This window comes from Chroicocephalus ridibundus, chromosome 2 (assembly GCF_963924245.1).
Source record: "Chroicocephalus ridibundus chromosome 2, bChrRid1.1, whole genome shotgun sequence".
Taxonomy (NCBI): domain Eukaryota; kingdom Metazoa; phylum Chordata; class Aves; order Charadriiformes; family Laridae; genus Chroicocephalus; species Chroicocephalus ridibundus.
The window spans coordinates 115,967,347-115,987,701 of record NC_086285.1 but is presented as its reverse complement, the minus strand read 5'-3'; the positions used below and the strand labels follow the sequence as shown (position 1 = coordinate 115,987,701).

General features: G+C 44.3%; 1 protein-coding gene across 2 annotated transcripts; it reads left to right on the top strand.

Annotated features, from left to right (window-relative positions):
• Positions 1–8,031: 8,031 nt before the first annotated feature.
• Positions 8,032–16,200, top strand: LOC134511901 (myosin regulatory light chain 2, smooth muscle minor isoform). Of its 2 annotated transcripts, none has more exons than XM_063326628.1 (4): positions 8,032–8,190; positions 14,178–14,375; positions 14,544–14,705; positions 15,695–16,200. In XM_063326628.1, the coding sequence occupies exons 2-4, from the start codon at positions 14,192–14,194 to the stop codon at positions 15,865–15,867; spliced, it is 519 nt and encodes a 172-aa protein (XP_063182698.1). In that variant the 5' UTR covers positions 8,032–8,190; positions 14,178–14,191; the 3' UTR covers positions 15,868–16,200. The 2 variants fall into 2 exon arrangements, with proteins under 2 accessions (XP_063182698.1, XP_063182697.1); XM_063326627.1 differs by lacking the exon at positions 8,032–8,190 and adding an exon at positions 12,368–12,527.
• Positions 16,201–20,355: the final 4,155 nt, after the last annotated feature.

Sequence of the window (20,355 nt, the reverse complement as noted above, 5' to 3'; positions counted from 1 at the left end):
GCCTCGCAGTGACACAAACGCGCCCAGCTCAAGGTCGGAATTCCAAATCAAGGTGAGCGGATCATCCGCTGCCTCCCCGGAGCCTGAAAGCAGGCGGCAGCAGGGCCGCGGTGGGGGGTTCTGGCAGTGGGGGCGGAAGGGAGCTGCCCGGAGGATGGACTCCGAGCCCAGGGAGCAGGTACCGCCGCGATGCCGCCGTGTGGATGGAGTGTCTCTGTCCCAGGCTTTGTAAGGACAGTAGGGAAGGTAGCGGAGTACTGCTGTAAAAAGGAGGTTGTAGCAGGGTGGGGGTCGGTCTCTTCTCCCAAGTAACAGGCAACAGGACAAGAAGAAATTGCCTCAAGTTGGGACCAGGAGAGGTTTAGGATGGATATCAGGAAAAATTTCTTCACTGAAAGGGTTGTCAAGCATTGGAACAGGCTGCCCAGAGAAGTGGTTGACTCACCATCCCTGGAGGTATTTAAAAGACAGGTAGACATGGTGCTTAGGGACATGGTTTAGTGGTGGGCTTCACAGTGTTAGGTTAATTGTTGGACTCGATGATCTTAAAGGTCCCTTCCAACCTAGACAATTCAATGATTCTGTAAAACAGACATCTTCCTGCTGGAGCAAGGCACAATCTTAAGAGCTATTTCATCTTAAACGTAGCACAGTCAACATCCACAGCAATCAGGGAAAGAAACAACCTGGAAAAAAATAAAACATTTCTAGTACAAGCCATATATAAATTACAGGATGAGGATTACAACAGAGGCTTAACGAATGAAGGGATGCTGCTGCAGAGAGCGGGGATGCCTCACTTGCCAACCAGGGAGACCTGGGAGTCCTCACAGTCAGCACGGTGGGAATGCGGCCGCGCTGCTCCTGAACCCAATCCGCTCTCCCAGCATCCGCGTCAGGTTTGTGCACCCCCAATTACTGCACAACCCGCCCACAGATAAGCAAGGTGTGACAGAAGCTGTCTCTGTGTCTGTATGCAGAACAGGCATAGAGGGTGGACGGGCCGCCATTCCTTTCACTTCCAGTGCTTGCAATGCCCAGTGCGTGGCTTGACTCCTTGCAATCAACATTGGAACCAGGTATTGTCCCCCGATGGACGCACAAATCTACTTCACACGTAATACAATAGTACAAAATGAGAGAGAGAGGCATTTGCAAGATTAAAAAGACAGAAACATTGCAGAGATGTTCAAACTAAAAAACGTTCCTGCAGTAGTGATCACGGCTGGAAAAAAGTAACGTGGCCTGGGAAAAAAAAGTAATGTAGCAGATAGAAGTCTCTGGACAGAGCAAGAAAGATAAATATGAGATCTGATGTCATCCAGCAGACCGTGATCAAAGGCAACTGTATTTTTAATCATTACTTTGCAGTAGACACAGCGGTCCGGTATGGCCAGCCCACCGAAGGGCTCTTTTTTAACACTTCAGACACTTTGATCATTCCTCTTTCACGTTCTGTGGCTCAGCATCTCATGGGGAGGGAGAACGGTGGCCTGGCTTAGACAGCGCTTTTGTTCAGTTTGTTCTCAAGTGTATTGAAGTCATTTTGCATTTTCAAAACGTTTCTTTACTTCAGCTGTGAGCGGGACACCCGAGTTGCGCGAGAAGCAAAGGGACAACAAGGATAAAGCAGCTCAGCCTGCACGGAGCGAGCGAGGAGCAGCACCCCTGACTTCACGGGCACATCTTCACAGGTCAGTGAGGTGCAGGGCCATATTCCCATGCTAGGAATGCCCTAGGAACGGCACCGACGGGCCCGCGATGTGGCACCCCCCTTCCAGGTGCTGGAGTTGCACTGGTTAAGTAAACTCCTATTATTCCCTGTGGTGTGGAAGACGTGTGTTGATTGCTGGATTGGAAACAAGTCAGAGCACATTCATTCTTTCCTGACTGTCAGTACTGGTGGTTCCCAGAATGTAACTATAGTCCACCTTCCTTGGTTTATTTTATTTAACAGTCCGACTATACTATTGTTTACATAACTGAACACCATAAAATAATACATTCTTCTGACCTTTCTTGCAAATGTATTAAGCTGCTATTATGATTAGTAGTAGCAGTATTAGTATTAGTATTATTATTAATACTACTAATACTACTACTACTATATTTTATTTTGTTATTGTTATTTATATTATTTAGAATCATAGAATCTTCATGGTTGGAAAGGACTTTTGAGATCATCGAGTCCAACCAAACAACCTACAATCTCTGTCACTAGAGCATGCCCTGAAGTGCCACATCCAGACATTTCTTAAACACCTCTAGGGATGGTGACTCAACCACCTCCCTGGGCAGGCTGTTCCAGTGCCTGACCACTCTTTCAGTAAAGTAATTCTTCCTAATATCTAATCTAAACCTCCCCTGCCACAACTTCAGACCATTCCCTCTGGTCTTGTCATTATTCACCTGGGAGAAGAGGCCAACACCCACCTCTCTACAGCCTCCTTTCAGGCAGTTGTAGAGGGCAATGAGGTCTCCCCTCAGCCTCCTCTTCTCCAAGCTAAACATGCCCAGCTCCCTCAGCCTCTCCTCATATGACCTGGTCTCCAGACCCCTCACCAGCCTGGTGGCTCTCCTCTGGACACGCTCCAGCACTTCAATGTCCCTCTTGTACAGAGGGGCCCAGAACTGAACACAGTACTCGAGGTGAGGCCTCACCAGTGCCAAGTACAGAGGCACGATCACTTCCCTACTCCTGCTGGCCACGCTATTCCTGATACAAGCCAGGATGCTGTTGGCCTTCTTGGCCACCTGGGCACACTGCTGGCTCATGTTAAGCTGGCCGTCCACCTTCACTCCCAGGTCCTTTTCTGCTGGGCAGCTTTCCAGCCACTCTTCCCCAAGCCTGTAGCGTTGCTTGGGATTGTTGTGACCGAAATGCAGGACCCGACATTTGGCCTTATTAAACCTCATACAGTTGGCCTACTTTGGTAATTATTTCACTACTTTGGTAATTATTTCACTACTTTGGTAATTATTTAATTTCTAGACAAAGATAATAAAACATTTGAAAAGCATTAGACAAATTGCTAAATTTGACATATGGTTAGAGTAGGTAAATCATCTATTTGAGGACAGTGCTCAGCTTCGGTTTCTTTGAATGCTCCAAGAAATGAAACCAAGTTGTTTTGTTATAAAGCATGAGCTTCATAAAAGTATGTGCTTCATAAAAGTATGTGCTTCATAAAAGTATCCTTCTTCCAGTAAAATACATCCTCAGAGAGGAGACACACTAATGAAGAGGTGTGACATTCTGGCCCTTTAGTTCCATATGGCCAGGGACTTTGCTGGCTGCAGACTCCTTTTGGTAAGTTGCTATCATTCATTTTAGGTTGCCGTTGCCAGCCTGGATTGCAATATGGTCATTTCCGCGGAAGAGAATCATATTGTATATGTCTCTGTGGAAAATACCAATCTACATGCAATGTAGACGCAATGTAGATTGCAATCCCCAAAAGTATACAGAAAGCAGCAGTGGAGAGCTTTACAACAGTGGAGCACGGAAAGACATGGAAGATGCAAAACGCGATGATGCCAGTGACCAAGCAAGCCCAGGAAGGCAGACCCTTCCCAAAACAAGCCACCACAGAGGAGGTCCTGAGCACATTGCCTGGTGGCCAAGAGAGAAGCCTGGTTGCTCCGTTAATACTGTATTTACTGCAATGAGACCCTCCATGCATACAAAAGAGACACCAACCCAGAAGGATTAGCCTAAGTCTAATATATATAATATATTCAAGACAGAGTTTAAAAGCAGCCTTGGAAAACTTCCTCCTTTAGGGCCCTCTGACCTCTAAGGAAGTAGCAGGTAAGTCACTTTAGGTGTCCAAAGATTGGAAGCTCGTCAATGTTTTGGAAGTGTGCAAGCTTCCAAATCCCATTGACGGCAGACTCTGAAACTACTCACCTTACTGAAATTCCTTTTACATTCCAAACATTCTTCAGTATTAATGGATCACTGGTCGCCTAGCTCACCTGTGCTTCAGTTTCACCCTATGTAAAGTGGAACTCATGACACTTCTATACTGTCTAAAGAAGTTTAATGAGAGCTAATGAAGAAGAATGTTATGAACAAATCATGTATTTTTTTATAACTGGTTAATTATTTTTTCTGGAAACAGGATTGCCCTTCATGAACCGATATTACTGCCGCCTGTATTTCTTAAAGATGCCTGAAATCTAGCGAGTCTCTAAATTTCTCCCTACTTCTCAAAATACAAGGTTGCCTTCCTTTTCCCATTAAGAAATTATTCAGAAAAAAATCTTGAGAAAGGTCAAAGGGCAATAAGGTAAACTTAACTTTGATAACTTAGAGTATAGGCTGAAGTCCTCTGTGGTTAGTCAATGTATTAATTATTACTCACTATGTTAAATATTAAACCTGGCAGCTACTCATATCCAGACACTTCAGACACAGATCCCAGGTATGAAGGCTAATTCTGACAGGTCTTCCTGCATATTCATTATTCACATTTTAGCCTTTGATTGTTCTTTTATTGGTACATTTTACATTATTCCAGTTTTGGGGTAAGCTAAAAAAATTGGTTTAGAATAGGTCATTACAATAAATATACTTATAAATCATTGAGTTAATATTGTATCAAGTTTTGAAGGAAAAAATTAGGAAATCACTGTTATCGAATATTATTTATTTCATTGTTGGATAAAAAATATAACTCCTAATATAGATAAAGATTCCCCTTCCTGCTCTTAACTCCGCTAAATCAGTTTTGCCACTGACTCCAGCAGTAGAAGCATTGGACTCTAGAAACAGAAGAAACAAAGATTGAGAAAAAGGAGCTCAGAACAGGCACCAGTTTCATATGGGGCAGGAGGAATGACCTGTTTCTGGATCACAAGAGGGAAGGTTGTCTCTGCTTCCACATCGTAGCCGCTCTGGGACAGGAATGCGAGTGCTCGGGGCCCGGTGCTGCCTGGTTCGGTGCAGAAGACTCACCCCACACAGGTGGCCTGGAGCATCCCACCAGCACAGCAGGGAAATGTGGGAGACGGAACAGAAGCCACCACGCTTCCCTATAAATGAAAAATGCCGCCAGCAACATCAGCAACAGGGAAAACCATGCAAGCTGGAGACCTGACTCGGCAGCTGGGCGGAGGAGATGTTCCCCTGGAGCTCCCCCGCTCCCCAGCCCTGGGGGCACATCCCGCCTGTCCTGGTTTGAGTGACACGGGATCAATTTCTCTTTCAGTAATTTTACTTTTCAGTAAGGTCTCTTCTACTGCTTGGGAAAACTGCATTTTTAGAAAACTCTAGTGTCTGAATTTGTGAAAATATTTACTTTATAGCCAGCAAGGCTATGTGGCTTTCAAGGTCTTCACATTTTCGAGCCTTGCCAGGTGCAGCGACGAGCAGGAGCGAGACCTGGGCATTTGACCCAGGCTGACCAACAAGATTATTTCATACCACAAACGTCACATTCAATATAGACTAGAAAGTTTGCTGAGAAGTTTTCTCTCTTCTATGGTGGCTGCGATCCTGAGAACTTCTTTCGCCAGTGCCGGACCCCTGAGCCCTTCCCTTCGCCCCGAAGCCGCAGCACTCGCAGTGTCTGACATTGACATTTGCTGCCCACTGCTGGGAGTGCACGGCTTCCTGCTGGTATAACTGGCTGAGAATAATCCTTGTATATTTTATATAGGTATTGGCATCAATATTGACAGTGACTTGGGAGTCCTGGTGGACAAGTTGACCATGAGCCAGCAATGTGCCCTTGTGTCCAAGAAGGCCGATGGCATCCTGGGGTGCATTAAAACGAGTGTGTCCAGCAGGTCGAGGGAGGTCATCCTCCCCCTCTACTCTGCCTTGGTGAGGCCACATCTGGAGCACTATGTCCAGTTCTGGGCTCCCCAGTTCAAGAAGGACAGGGAACTGCTGGAGAGAGTCCAGTGGAGGGCTATAAAGATGATCAAGGGACTGGAGCACCTCTCTTACGAGGAAAGGCTGAGAGACCTGGCTCTGTTTAGCCTGGGGAAGAGAAGAGCGAGAGGGGATCTCTTCAATGCTTGCAAATATCTAAAGGGCAGGAGTCAAGAGGATGGGGTCAGACTCTTCTCAGTGGTGCCCAGTGACAGGACAAGGGGCAACGGGCACAAGCTGGAACACAGGAAATTCCACCTGAACATGAGGAAAAACTTCTTTACTTTGAATGTGGCAGAGCACTGGAACAGGCTGCCCAGAGAGGTGGTGGAGTCTCCTTCTCTCTCCTGCCTGGACGCGTTCCTGTGCAACCTGCTCTAGGTGACCCTGCTCTGGCAGGGGGATTGGACTAGATGTTCTCCAAAGGTCTGTTCCAACCGCTACCATTCTGCGATTGGTTCTTTAGTAATATTTATGTTAATTATTTAGTCTTATTCTATTAAATCTGCTTATATTTCAACACTCAGGTATCCTTGTTTTTCCTGATTCCTCTTCCCAGGTGGGGAGGGGTCACTGGGTGATAGAATAATTGTCTAAATGACAATAAATTGTTGTGGGTTCTTCAAACCATAACACCGCTGCAGCCTGCTGCATCTCCCCATCACTCGGTTATGAAGTTTTATTTCACTCAGTAAAGTCTGAAAGTGAGAATTTGATACACCTGAGGCCTCTGGCTGCTGGTTGTGCCTGCTAGCATAAAAAATATTCCAAGATGGGACAACGCACAGATGACAGACCAGCATCAGCCCTTTTCCTTAGGAAACCAGGCCAAATACGCAGCCTTGACTTATTGTCTCTGAACCCAAGACAGACAAGTCATTAACTTGTTAAAAGCAACCTTCCAGATGTACCGGCTCCTTGGGTCATTGTGACGTAGCACCTCCCGAGCCACACGGCAGCACTTTCACGCTTTGCCGGGTTGGGTGGCCGCCTCCCCGGCCCCACCGCCGCGCTGCCCCGGGGGTCACAGACCTCAGTTATTTTTTCCCATCAGAAAACGGGAACGTCTGAGGCCTGTGACGCTTCACGAAGCAACTGCCACTGGTTTGAGCGACACGGGACTAACTTCTCTTCTAACGCTTGGGAAAACTGCATTTTTAGAAGATGCTAGTGTCTGAATTCGTGAAAATATTTACTTTATAGCCAGCTAGGCCATGTGGGATTCAAGGTCTCAGAGTTTCCAAGCCTTGCCAGGTGCAGGCACGAGGAGGAGCGAGGCCTGGGCACTTGACCCGGGCTGGCCAACAGGATTGTTTCATACCGTGAACGTCACGTTCACTATCAATTAGAAAGTTTGCTGCATAGTTTCTCCCTCCCTTGATGGCGGCGGTCCAGAGAAACTCCTTGTCCCGGTGCCGGACCCCTGAGCCCTTCCCCGCAAAGCCGTTGCGCTCGCAGTGTCCGACATTCGCTGCCCACGGCTGGGAGTGCACGGCTTCTGCTGGTGGAATGGGCTGAGCATAATCCTTGTGTATCTTATATCGGCATTGGGATAGATACTGGTTATTTAGTATTATTAATGTTAATTATTTAGTCTTATCCTAGTAAATCTGTATTTCAACGTCCCTGTTTCTTTGTTTTTTTCCCCGATTCCCCTTCCCCACCGTGGGGAGGGCTCCCCGGGCGGTGGATAATTGTCCAAACGACAATAAACTGTGTGTTTCTCAGACGGTAACACCGCTGTAACTGAAACGGGGGCCCGGGAAGGCCGGTTCCGCGGGGCGTCGAATGGCGGAGGGGACCCGCGGCCCCTGCGGGAGGCCGGGACCGGGGAGGGGCGGGGCCGGGCGAAGAGACAAGGACCCGCCCCGCCCGGCGCCGCGCGAGCAGGAAACTCCCGCCGTTGCCTTAAAAGGGCAGACGCGGTGCTGCCTCCGCACCCCCGCCCTTGGAATGCTGTGACCGCACCGCGCCGCACCAACGCTCCGCCTTGTGGGGGGGGGGGACGGGAGGGGAGAGAGGTCCGGGACCTCGACCCCACTTTCCTGCGGAGGGCAGAGACCCCTGAGAGGAAGCGAAAAACACACGGTCGCCGTCGCTACCCTTCCCTTGGCGCGGGTTATGCCGCCTCGCCGGCGAAGCGACGAGCCCCTAAGTAGGGGCCTCCCCCCCCCCTACTTAGCTCGGATGGTTTCGCCCACGCCTTCCTTCCCCTGCGCCGGCGGCGGGGCGGTGGCCGCTGCCTCTCCGGAAGTGCCACCGTCGCTCCCCGTCGCGCTCGGACCAGGACCCACTCCCGCAGCCGCCAGGTGGGTCTGGGGGGGACCCAACGACCGCCCGGGGGGTAGGTGAAGGGTGCGGCAGGTCAGGGGCCGCCTGAGGCGTTACCCGCCTCGGGGGCAGCCCCACCCCGGCCCTCGCCTCGCCGGTGCAGGGCCCGGCCGGAGCTCCGGCCGCGCGGCTCTCCCTCAGCGGGGAGCCGGCCCTCAGGGGCGACACCGGAGCCGCAGCCGCGGGCACGGGCAGCCCGTGGAGAGAGAGGGGCCGCCCCCCGCCGTTGTTGGAGCAGGGGAAGGGCTGGTGTAAAAGCTGTTGAGGTGGCGGGGGGAGGCGGCGAGGCTGAGCCTCTCCCTTCCTGCCCGCGTTTTGAAATAGGTATGGCCGCAACACAGCTGCTGGGGACAGCTGGCAGTGGGTCCCGTTCTCTAACCTGCGGACATAGGCTTTGTTGAGTCACGGAAAGTAGATTTTGGGGCAGGTCTGACTCCTGTTCGAGGGTTTGGGGAAGTTTACTAATAAGCGTGTTAAGATGGCTTTCAGGACTAGGTGAGATTGCATAGGATACTTTTTTCGAAGTGAGATCTGCTCTTCATTGAGCTTTGCCGCTGATGTGCTGGCGCGCCTTGGTCTTGTCATCTCTTCCTGTTGCCGCCCAGGCTGCGATGGGCGAGCAGTGGCACCAGCTGCTGCAGCTGATACACGGGCAGAACTTGGGATGCAGCTTTGAGGCCTGGCTTTGGAACGTGATGATTTAAGAGAAGGTGACTGTTATATCTTAGTTTAATAAAAGTTCCGAAATAACTGGCAGCGTTAAAATAAAATATTCAGTGCTAAATATAATAGTCTGTGTTGAGACCCCACCTGGAGTACTGTGTCCAGTTCTGGAGTCCTCACCACAAGAAGGACATGGACCTGTTGGAACGGGTCCAGCAGAGGGCCATGAAGTTGATCAGAGGGCTGGAGCACCTCTCCTGTGAGGACAGGCTGAGAGAGTTGGGGCTGTTCAGCCTGGAGAAGAGAAGGCTCCGAGGAGACCTTAGATCAGCCCTCCAGTACTTGAAGGGGGCCTACAGGAAAGATGGGGAGGGACTCCTTATCAGGGAGTGTAGTGACAGGACACGGCGTAATGGCCTCAAATTGAAAGAGGGTGGATTTAGATTGGATATCAGGAAGAAATTCTTGACTGTGAGGGTGGTGAGACACTGGAACAGGTTGCCCAGGGAAGCTGTGGATGCCCCATCCCTGGGAGTGTTCAAGGCCAGGCTGGATGGGGCTTTGAGCAGCCTGGTCTAGTGGGAGGTGTCCCTGCCCATGGCAGGGGGCTTGGAACTAGGTGATCTTTAAGGTCCCTTCCAACCTGAATGATTCTGTGTGTAAATTTTGTGTAGAGACTTTCCCAGGTGTGTTTTTTGTGTTGTGGTTTTTTGGTTTACTTTTGTGTGTGTGTGTACTTGTGCTTTGGGTTTGTGTTTTGGTGTTTTGTTTTTTTTTTTAAATTTTGAGTGATAGACATTCACAGTGACTGTAAAACCAACTATTGAAACACAAGGCTGTTCTCTGAAGCGTAACTTTTGATCGCTGCCTCTGAACAGATCAAAACTTGCAACACTTAGTGGGTTTTAAAGTTTCATCTCTTACTGTCTGGCTCAAGCTTTTCCTTTGCTCAGTTTTGTCTCCTTCCAGGGTTTATCCTTTTCCGAGAGGTAAGAAGCATAAGAGGATTTTCTGTGCTTCTGCAGTTTGATATCCACTGCTATTGATCAACTAAACAAATGACTGTACATGTACAAGTGGCACAGGGCTGTTCCTACCTCTCTACTCCAGTGGGTGACCTTTATTCTTTTTTTCTAATATATGAAAAATCTTCCTAAATAAAGGTTATGTTTTTGGAGATATGGTAAGTTTTACAGGCAGGCTCTTAATTTAGAAGTTTCTTGAACAGTTTCTAGAACAAGGCCCAGACCATTCAGTGCATCATAGTATTAAACAACAAACTAAACCTGCCTGTCATAACTTGTACTATGTAATGTGAAGTATTTCCACATTTTATCTACTGAAATTCTTCTATTTCCAGTCTATACTTCCAGCCTATACTTACACTGTTTCAATTATAAAAGCATGATTTTTTTCTTTGACTAAATGACCTGGTGGATTTATCAGATGAAATCCTATTTTCTTTACAATTAGTGGGTCCAGTGCTTGACTCAAATGAGGCTAGTTCTTGCTTATTACATCATTTGCTGCTGAACACAGATACATAACACTTAAGTGTAAACACTTCAAACTTTTTCATCATAAATCGATCTCTTTGGCTAATTGGATTGATGTCCCTGTTCTTTTGAACATGTTCCAATTTATCACCCACTTTCTAATAGTTTCCCAGAGCTGAGTGCAGTATTTCATAGAATCATAAAATAGTTTATCTTGGAAAAGGCCTTTAATATCATTGAGTCCAACCATCAACCTAATACTGACAAAAACCACCACTAAACCACGTCCCTAAGCACCATGTCTACCCGTCTTTTAAATACCTCCAGGGATGGCGACTCAACCACTTCCCTGGGCAACTCGTTCCAATGCTTGACAACCTTTTCAGTGAAGAAAAGTTCTCCTAATATCCATCCTAAACCTCTCCTGCTGCAACTTGAGGCCATTTCTTCTTGTCCTATTGTTTGTTACTTGGGGGAAGAGACCAACCCCCACCTTGCTACAACCTCCTTTCAGGTAGTTGTAGAGAGCTATAAGGTCTCCCCTCAGCCTCCTTTTCTCCAGGCTAAACAACACCAGCTCCCTCAGTTGTTCCTCATAAGACTTGTGCTCCAGACCCCTCACCAGCTTCGTTGCTCTTCTCTGGACATGCTCCAGCAGCTCAATGTCTTTCCTGTAGTGAGGGGCCCAAAACTGGACACAGTATTGGAGGTTGGGCCTCACCAGCACGGAGTACAGGGGGACTATCACTTCCCTAGTCCTGCTGGTCACACTATTTCTAATACAAGCCAGGATGCTACTGGCCGTCTTGGCCACCTGGGCACACTGCTGGCTCACACTCAGCTAGCTGTTGACTGACACCCCGGGTCCTTTTCTGACAGGCAGCTCTCCAGCCAATCTTCCCCAAGCCTGTAGCGCTGCATGGGGTTGTTGTGACCCAAGTGCAGGACCCGGCACTTGGCCTTGTTGAACCTCACACCATTGGCCTTGGCCCATCAATCCAGCCTGTCCAGATCCCTCTGCAGAGCCTTCCTACCCTCAAGCAGATCAGCACTCCCACCCAACTCGGTGTCATCTGCAAACTTACCAAGAGTGCACTTGATGCCCTTGTCCAGATCATTGATAAAGATATTAAACAGAACTGGCCCCAGTACTGTGCCCTGGGGAACACCACTTGTGACCAGTCACCAACTGGATTTAACTCCATTCGTCACCACTCTTTGGGCCTGGCCATCCAGCCAGTTTTTTACCATTTCAGGCATAGCTGCACTGCAGGCTGACAGGTCTCTTCAAGTGAGAGTTGTGCTTTCTGTATTCTGTATGGCTGCCTCCCAAGCCTGCCTGAGAGAAACTTAGAAATTAGTAATGCAAGCATTGGCAAACTTTTTGTCTTCTCTAGTATGATATTCTGATACGGCAATCTTCTGAACAGAATTAGAAAAGAAACAGGCTTTCTTCCTGCTGTGTGTAGGTACAGTCAGCAGTAGTCTGCTTTTGTTGTTAACTCCTCTCAATTAGGATTGAATTATACCTGAGAGAATCGCAGGTGGTGGTTTGCTGGGAGTGCTGCCTTGCAGCACATGCAGACTTTTTAGTTTACTTTGAATAGGCCATATTCTGAAAACTATGAATTATTTCAGAGAACAGTTATTAACAGATACTGTTTAATTCTGTTCTGGGTAGTGGAACTTTTAATCGATAATTCAGAGTGTAATAGTAACTTGTATGAGTGTTTTTACAGAAGAAAAAAGACTGAAGTTATGCACAACCCTTGTCTGCAGCTTGAAAGCAAACTACCTTTATTGTCAGCTGTCTTCATAAATATCTAGATGTCAGGAGTTCATATTTATTTGTTGAAGTGTTGTTGGAGGCCAAACATCTCAGATAGCTTGTGGTTAGTGAATGCAATGAAGAGAACTTCAGTGTCGTTGAATGATGCGCAGTTGCATTTCATAGGCTATTTTTAGTTCGAGACATAATAGGGTTTTTTTATACGTCAGAAGAACGTTGTGTATGCACGTAGGATTTAAAAGTGTGGAGTTAGCAGGGGAAATCAGTAGCGCTGTTTGTAGACAGACTGAGAAGGACGTAACCATGGAATATCCTTTTATGATCCAGATGCTTGGTACAGCATGTCCTGTATCTGATACAAAGCAAGGTAAAATGTCTTTGCTTTAATTAAAACAAAAAACTAACTGATTTTTTTACCTGAATATTGGATTGATTGACCATGTAAGGGACTTACTTTGCTTAATTTTACTCCCTGTTTTTTTAAGGATGAATCCAAGTTAGTGACTTTAGTCTGCTTTTCAGGAGTGTAACAGAAAATGCAGTAACTTTGGGCAAACTATCTGAGAAACCATTGGAACTGTGCAGTGACTCTGATTAGAATTGCACTTCTGACCAGATAACTTCTTAAAACTTACAAAATTAATACTCAGTTTAAATTTCAAAATGTTGGCATTCTTGTGACTAAAGGTGAAGCTTAAATGTGTCCTTTCATGATGCTTCCTGCAGGTGCTTCCTGTAGATTTCAAAATCAAGGATGGAAGGAATCCAGTTTGCACAACATTTGGTTTGGGCACGATAAAGGATTTTAGCAGCGCGGATTGCTTGCATAAAATAAAACTAAGGCATAGAGGTGTATGAGACTTTTAGAAACAACGTTAGAGAGGGTCTACCTTACTTTGATCCAGTAGCAATGTTGAGGTTTTTCTGTTTGCGTTTCAGTGAATGACTCAGCTTTTTGTGTTTGTACCGTCAACCACAGTTGAATGCTAAATGTATCTTCCCAGATAAAGAGAAGTACTTAACTTGAAAGCCTCACTTCTACCCTGATAATATTAGTGTCACAGCATGTAAACTAACATGTTTATTTCTTCATTTGACTGCTCGAGGGAGACAATGAAATTAGTATATTTGTGATACATGAAACTATATAAAGATTCTACGAGAATATATAAATGTTTTTAAAGGTTGATAATTTAAAAGAAACAGTCTTCATAATTTTAAAACTATTATGTCATTAATTAATTTAAAAAAGAATATGCTTGCATTTGCATATGTATTGTGTAATAGTTCCAATGTGTAAGAGAACAGCAATGTAGCGCTTTCGAAACACGCCAGTATCCTTTTTCTAACACACACAATCCTCTAGTTGACTTTGATGAAAGAACTCTAATAGGTGTTCTTTGGCAGATCTCTCTCCCAGCTCCAGCACCATCCAATGATCTTCACAAAAACATTAAGCTCTCATCACAGTCATTCTGTGTACTGAGACCTACTACTCTTTTAAGAGCAGCTATTCTAACAAAAATGCTAATATGAGCCTAAAATACTTTTTTTTTCCCTTCCCAAATGTTAGTTTAGGATACTGCTTGATTCATTTAACCACTACATACTATGCTGGGTTAGCAGCCCATATCCTTCTACGTGGTAGGTCAATAGTGCCTCCTAAACTGCTAAGTATGTACTAATCTTATCTTGTGGAAGATGCAAAGAGAGTATTGAATCAGCAATACAAGCACTGGGTGAGTTTAATTTCAAGAACTATGATTTGATTGGGTTTTTTTTCATGTAGCCTACGGTTGGCCTACAGTGCCAGGCCCTGAATCCTGAAGGACATTATGCTTAATAGCAAGTGAAGTCCAAATGAAAGAGAATACAGCAGGAGATATTAAAATAAATGCGTACTTTGGGGTATTTTCTTATAACACGGAATTTGATACTCCTTTATCCATCTCTCCCCCAGGGACTTGTAATCTGATTTTAATAAGGCTAAACCTTGAATATGTTTCTGTCTCCCTAGAACCAACAGCCAACATGTCTAGCAAAAGGGCAAAGACAAAGACCACCAAGAAGCGGCCTCAGCGTGCCACTTCCAATGTATTTGCAATGTTTGATCAGTCGCAGATTCAAGAATTCAAGGAGGCCTTCAACATGATCGACCAGAACAGGGATGGCTTCATTGACAAAGAGGACTTGCACGATATGCTCGCCTCCCTTGGTAATGTCACTTTTGTGTTTACAGTTGCCGAGCAAATCTCCGCTGTTAAAATTAAAGTATTGAGTTTGGGATAGCTAATGAGAGGTGCCTCTGTTTGTATTGCACTATACAGATTACTTTTTCTTTTAGTTTGAAAGCTGAACCAAATATGAATCCCTTTATTTGTAGGAAAGAATCCAACGGATGAATACCTCGATGCCATGATGAATGAGGCTCCAGGCCCCATAAACTTCACAATGTTCCTCACAATGTTTGGTGAGAAGTTAAATGGCACTGATCCCGAAGATGTAATCAGGAATGCTTTTGCTTGCTTTGATGAAGAAGCCACAGGTATGCGGGTATTACTTCTACTTACTTTTGTAATGATAAATGCTGGTATTCATAGCAGTGGTGACAAATTTTAACTCTGAAAATTCTGATTTCTGCAAACTAAACTCATGCCATGTATCCTCAGCAGCTGAAATTACCTTTCCAAACGCTATAAAACTTTAAATCCCAAACTTTTGTGACTTCGGTTCTGTTATTCAAGAAAGGAAAAAAATATTTTGATTTTTTCCTAACTTAAAATTCAACTTCAGGGCAACTTTTGTAAGGGGAACCCTTGTCTTCAAAGCTGGTGTGCTTTATGAAGAACTTGTTCTCTGTCAGCAACTTGTATCCACCTTCCCTCTGTTAAGCTGTACTTAAAGGAGAAGGAAATTAATATAAGAAAAACCTCGTGTGACTCACAAGAGTGGTGATAGAAGGAATCACAATTTATGTAAGGCTGCTTGTTTAATAACCAATGCCAAAAATGTGTTCTTTGCAACCAGTCTAGTAAATGTGAGTTTTGTCACTGATTTAAGATCAATTTAAAATCTTTGAAATATTTCAAACTTCCCTGTGTTTCTTGTACTTATTGAGCCTTGGTAGTTGAGTTCTATCATTATTTTTTTCTTAGTGGTTTTCATCCCTTTGTGTGAAATGTAGAGTTGTTAGCAGGCTCTCAGTACTACCAGGAGTATAGCCCTGCTGTTGGGAAGACGGTCCAATATATATACTGACAAATCTGTATATTCTTTGAAACAACACAGGCAAATCATAAAACGGCCTTTACTTGTAGTGAGACCATGCGAATGAACTAAGAGGCTTGACTTGATTGAGTGCTTGTAATTACTTGGCAATTATAGTAATAGGTTTTAATGGCTTTGTTTTCATTTGGCAACAAAGACTGTAGGTCTTTTTAATTGAAACGAAGAATTTAAAGAAATTATTGTCCATCTATTAGCAGATAAATGTAAAAACTCCTTTTTCTTATGTCCTCTTCCATTGTGTCCTAGGGTTCATTCAGGAAGACTACCTGCGGGAGCTGCTGACGACGATGGGAGACAGGTTCACAGACGAAGAGGTGGATGAGCTGTACAGAGAGGCACCCATCGACAAAAAGGGGAATTTCAACTACATTGAATTCACGCGCATCCTGAAACATGGGGCAAAAGACAAGGATGACTGAGCAGATCCCTGGATACCTGCAGATTATCTCTACTTTACACTTATGTTTATTTTTGAGGGTTTCTTCCTGATAGAACTTCTTGCATGCATTTAGCTTTACAGCTTTTGCCTTTCTCAATGTATTTATCTATTCCAGGCCGTTTAGGCACATTTGCACCTGTGTAATCAGACTGGAAGTGGGGAAAATGTTGTGAGGAAAAGGATATGGGGACAAAGATCCATGGACTTGAGAGTCCAGTAAAATAATCTCAGTATTTCTGATCTAGCTGGATTTTTACATTTTTGTAATAAATGCATTTTGAAATAAAGATTGCTATATAGATAAAATACCTCAGTTCTTTTGTGAAGAATGAGATTTCTATTATGCATTTACAAATGCAGGTATATTAACTGTATTTTACTTACAATTGCAAATGAAGCTGGAAAACTTATTTTCATAATGTTTTGTGCAATGTCACAAAGTTCTGAAGTGCTCCTAGCAGTATATGCTGGTGTCTAAAAATGCAGATGTACAGATCTCTTATCTCAGGTTTTTGAAGTGGGATCTGACTGGTGTAAGTAGTTAGACAAAGAAATCGTTAGGGAAGATTCTTAAAATTGCCTAATGGTGGGCAGGAAACATTTATGATTCTTAAGCAGATACCATGCCCAGCATTTTTGCATCCCTGTGTGTGAAGTTTTTATGCTGGCAATAAGTGGGAATTCAGCATATTTTTCTTCCTTCTGCTGAAGGAAGCTTGTGCAAAGGAATCAGTCTCTGAGCTACAGTGTCTGTGCTGGCACTAATTAACAGCAATACACGGCCAGAAAACCTACATAAAGCTTTACTGTTCTGCAGCTTTTAATTTGCATGTGAGAATGTGAGCACTAAAACCCTGTATGTGCTAAAGCCCCCCCTCACTTTTTAAAAGATCATACATTTTCCTCTGCTCCATCAATAAGATGGCTTTTAAGCAAAAGCAAGACAGCTGTGCTGATGCTGTTGTCCCAAATACCAAGAAATGAGAAAGGCTGTTCTCTTAGATCTTAGCATGATCATGTCCTTCTATGTGTCTCATTCTCTTGGATACTGCAAACTGAAACGCGTGAGGGGAATTTATCTTACCTATGTATTTATCAATTAAAGTGGTGACCTCTTATCCAGAAACCATGCCCTGAGCTATTTCACATGACTTAAGACTCCAAGGAATAGGAATTCTACTTCGGCTAAAGGGTTTGTAAAGGCTGTGACAGCTTATGCCGGATGGAGGGTTTGTCTCGCTTCCCATGAGGTAGCATGAAGGCTTGGTTACTGATCTTGCTTGTGTTCTCAGTATGGTAGTTCTTACAAGATATTCTGGATTTAGCTTTGTTAAATAAGTTAACTTGACAAAGTATACTCAGTTGTCATACTTCTATTATTTTTTTAATTTTTTTTTTAATTCTTGGGTGGTTTCTTCAGCTGCTGTGCTTAATTAAATTGTGTTTTCAGCCATTCTTTTCCCAATTTTGTGTTTTATCGGCTAACTGGAACTGAGCTTCAATTTTTTTCCTACTCAGACTATGTTCTTTGCTATACTGCTTCAGACTGCCACACCTGCTCCTTTTCTCAAAAAATTGTTTTTAAAATATCTCAGTGCTCTTCAGTGTGGGTGCTGAGGTGTTTCTTCATGAGATGCCTGCAAGGTTCCAGCAACGGCTGATTTTTTTTTTTTAGAATGTAGTTTACAGGCATGTATGGAAGTTGTCACCTACACTGCCCATATGGCAAAGACAATACTGTGGGGATCTAGGAAACATGGGCTTGTTGAAACGTTGCTAGGTAATATTAGGCCAAAGAACAGTTACACTGTCACTTCTTCAGACTGATCTTGTCACATCTATGCAATTCAATATTGTGTACGTACATGGAAGCTGCCTGCACTAAGGGTAGATGTTAGACTATCTTGATTATTTTCCCACTTTGAATGTCTAAATGGCATAAGATTCAGAGGATCAGTTTTCTTCTCTTATGAACACTGAGTCCCCAAACCATTCTCTTCCTCATCCTCCCTTCTCAGTAAATTTCAGGTGCTGGTATGTTAATTACATTGTGTAATCAGCAGACAAGCCAGCTGCAGTTTTCTTGCTGTAAATAAGTTTTTTGAAGTAGTGACTTTAAAATCATAAATATGAGTTACATTAAAAAAAAAAATAAAAATCTGGTATCCTCCTTGAGAGGAAGTTGTCCACTTCAAAATCTTCTGTACTGCTACTCTTAATTTTTGAACAGGCAGCTGAAACATGGGATGTAGCTGCTTTGTTCCTTCTCGTGCTCTTGGCTGCTCTCTCTGATCAGGGCATCGGGAGGACAGGAAACTGCATTAATGTAAAGATACCTACTCAGGGAGGCATGATATTGAGGAAGAATTTCCAAGGATGTTCAGTCTAATGATGACCTTCCAAGTTCAGGTTTCCCTAGTATGTAACGTAGTAGACAGGTAACCCGTGAGTAGGGACAAACCCCTTAACTACTGGAAGGCTACATGACCTACAGAGCCAGCCAAGAGACCATAAAAGAGCATCAGATGCATTTTGTAGCTAGGCAGCAAGGAATGTCCAGACAGCTGAGGTTGCATGCCGAGGGCTGTAGGGATGTGTCATCAATAATCCACTTCCAAAAATAAAAAATAACTTTGGTCACTGAAACAGCTTAAGCTTCTGATTACTTAGACTTAGCATTTTGCAGTCAAAATCTTGGAAGCTAATCTTTTCTCCCTTGGGATTCATCTATAATGGTCTCCAAGCTCCATGCCAGATGAAGTTTATGACAAAAAACTATTTTCATAGGCTGATGCACACATTTAATAGTCTTACATCTACAGCGAGGTATAATGGCCTGTGAAGCACTACTGAAAAGCAGTGATTTACTTTACATGACCCATTTACCCTGTTCTAAGGCTACATCCACAGAAGTCAAACAGAAGCCAAAGAGCTCTTGCAGCTGCACATAAACCTCCAACGAGGAGAACGTCTGTGTGAAGTGCTGCCAGTATATGCTTGCCTGCTTTTTTTTGTTTTCCCCCTCCTCTGACTGTTGCTGGAGACATCTGTAATATGCAGCTTTTTAACCAACTCAGGATACACTTACTTCTGTTCTTTACGATGCATTGAAGCAAATAAAGTCATCTTTTATCACACAGTGATCAGATGACCAAAGCATTTCACAACATCATAAGTCAACTTAATATACTAGCTCAGCAATTAACTGATGTCACAGAGGTGGTGCTCGTACACTCTGAAGTAAGGATCCATTTCACCACTGACCTAAGAGCTATCATTAGATCGCTTGTTTCTAGGATCACTAGCTTATGTTGAGAAATGAAATGTAACACAGGGGCCCCATCCTGGCACAGGACTTCCATCAGTAACGGTGTGCTTTTGGTTCCGAAAGCTGGAAAATGCCTGAAATCTTGTCATCACATTTCTCGTGGCCATGGCCTTTTCTTGTCAGGAGCTAACCTATTATTTGGTATGTTCCTGCAGAACTTCAAATGGCAACAAATAGCTCTTCTACCATACTGAAGGCATTCAGACAATGTAAGTCCAAATAACGGGTGAGTAATAATCAGAGTCAGGAACATTTTGGTTATCAGCAGTTAATCTGCCATTGGTATTGCCCATGTATCCATACACCTATTTTGGCTTGCTTACTTAATTTTTCAAACAACTCTACCGTCATTTTTAGATAACCTCCTCTGGAAAAATGATTTAGCATGACAGTAACTCAGAAACAGTATTATAGAAGCCACAAACAATATTGAAGCAAGGAGAACTCCGTAAATGCCTCTCAAAATGCAACTTAAAAACAAGTTATCATGAAATGTTGAAAAACAATACCAGGAAAAAAATAAATTCCACACAGCTCATTTTTGTTGTGCTCTGAGCTGCAACTCCATAGAGATCACTGTTTTCCTAAACTTTTGATATATTAGATAGGAAACTTTTAATCTTAAGAAAAAAAAAAAGATAAAAGGAGGCTGATCTTCCCATTTTCCTCTGCAGTCTGTACACGTTTTTCCTGGGACCACTCATTGTGGGTAGCAGCAAACTCAGTTGCTGGGAGCAAAGCGCACAGGCTGCTGTGGTAGCATGTCCTTTGGGAATCCCTGCGCTAGACCTTTAAAAAAATAACTTGTATTGCAAATTTCAACAATACAGAAATAAATACTGCCAAGGAATCCTTTCAGACCAAACGTGATATTCCCTAGAGAATAGTTCATACATAATAGACGTTGCATCACAGGGCTTAAGGGGTCATGCAGTTTGCATGAATCTAATATATCTAAGAGAAGATGTTTACGTGTTTCTCAGAAGCATGTAATTAGCAGGAGAGCAGGAAATCAAACCACCTCCTGGAAAATCCCAACCGCTTGCTGCGTGCAGTCTCCTCTGCCACGCAGACGTGATTCGGTGCCTTAGTAAACCAGCCTTGTGCTGGGATAAAGCTTGGAAGTCAGTTACAAATACT

Coding starts and splice junctions, on each gene's coding strand:
- LOC134511901 (XM_063326627.1), top strand. CDS start 12,383: ATGCACGTAGGATTTAAAAGTGTGGAGTTAGCAGGGGAAATCAGTAGC. Junction 14,376..14,543: donor CGATATGCTCGCCTCCCTTG/GTAATGTCACTT, acceptor CTTTATTTGTAG/GAAAGAATCCAACGGATGAA. Junction 14,706..15,694: donor CTTTGATGAAGAAGCCACAG/GTATGCGGGTAT, acceptor ATTGTGTCCTAG/GGTTCATTCAGGAAGACTAC.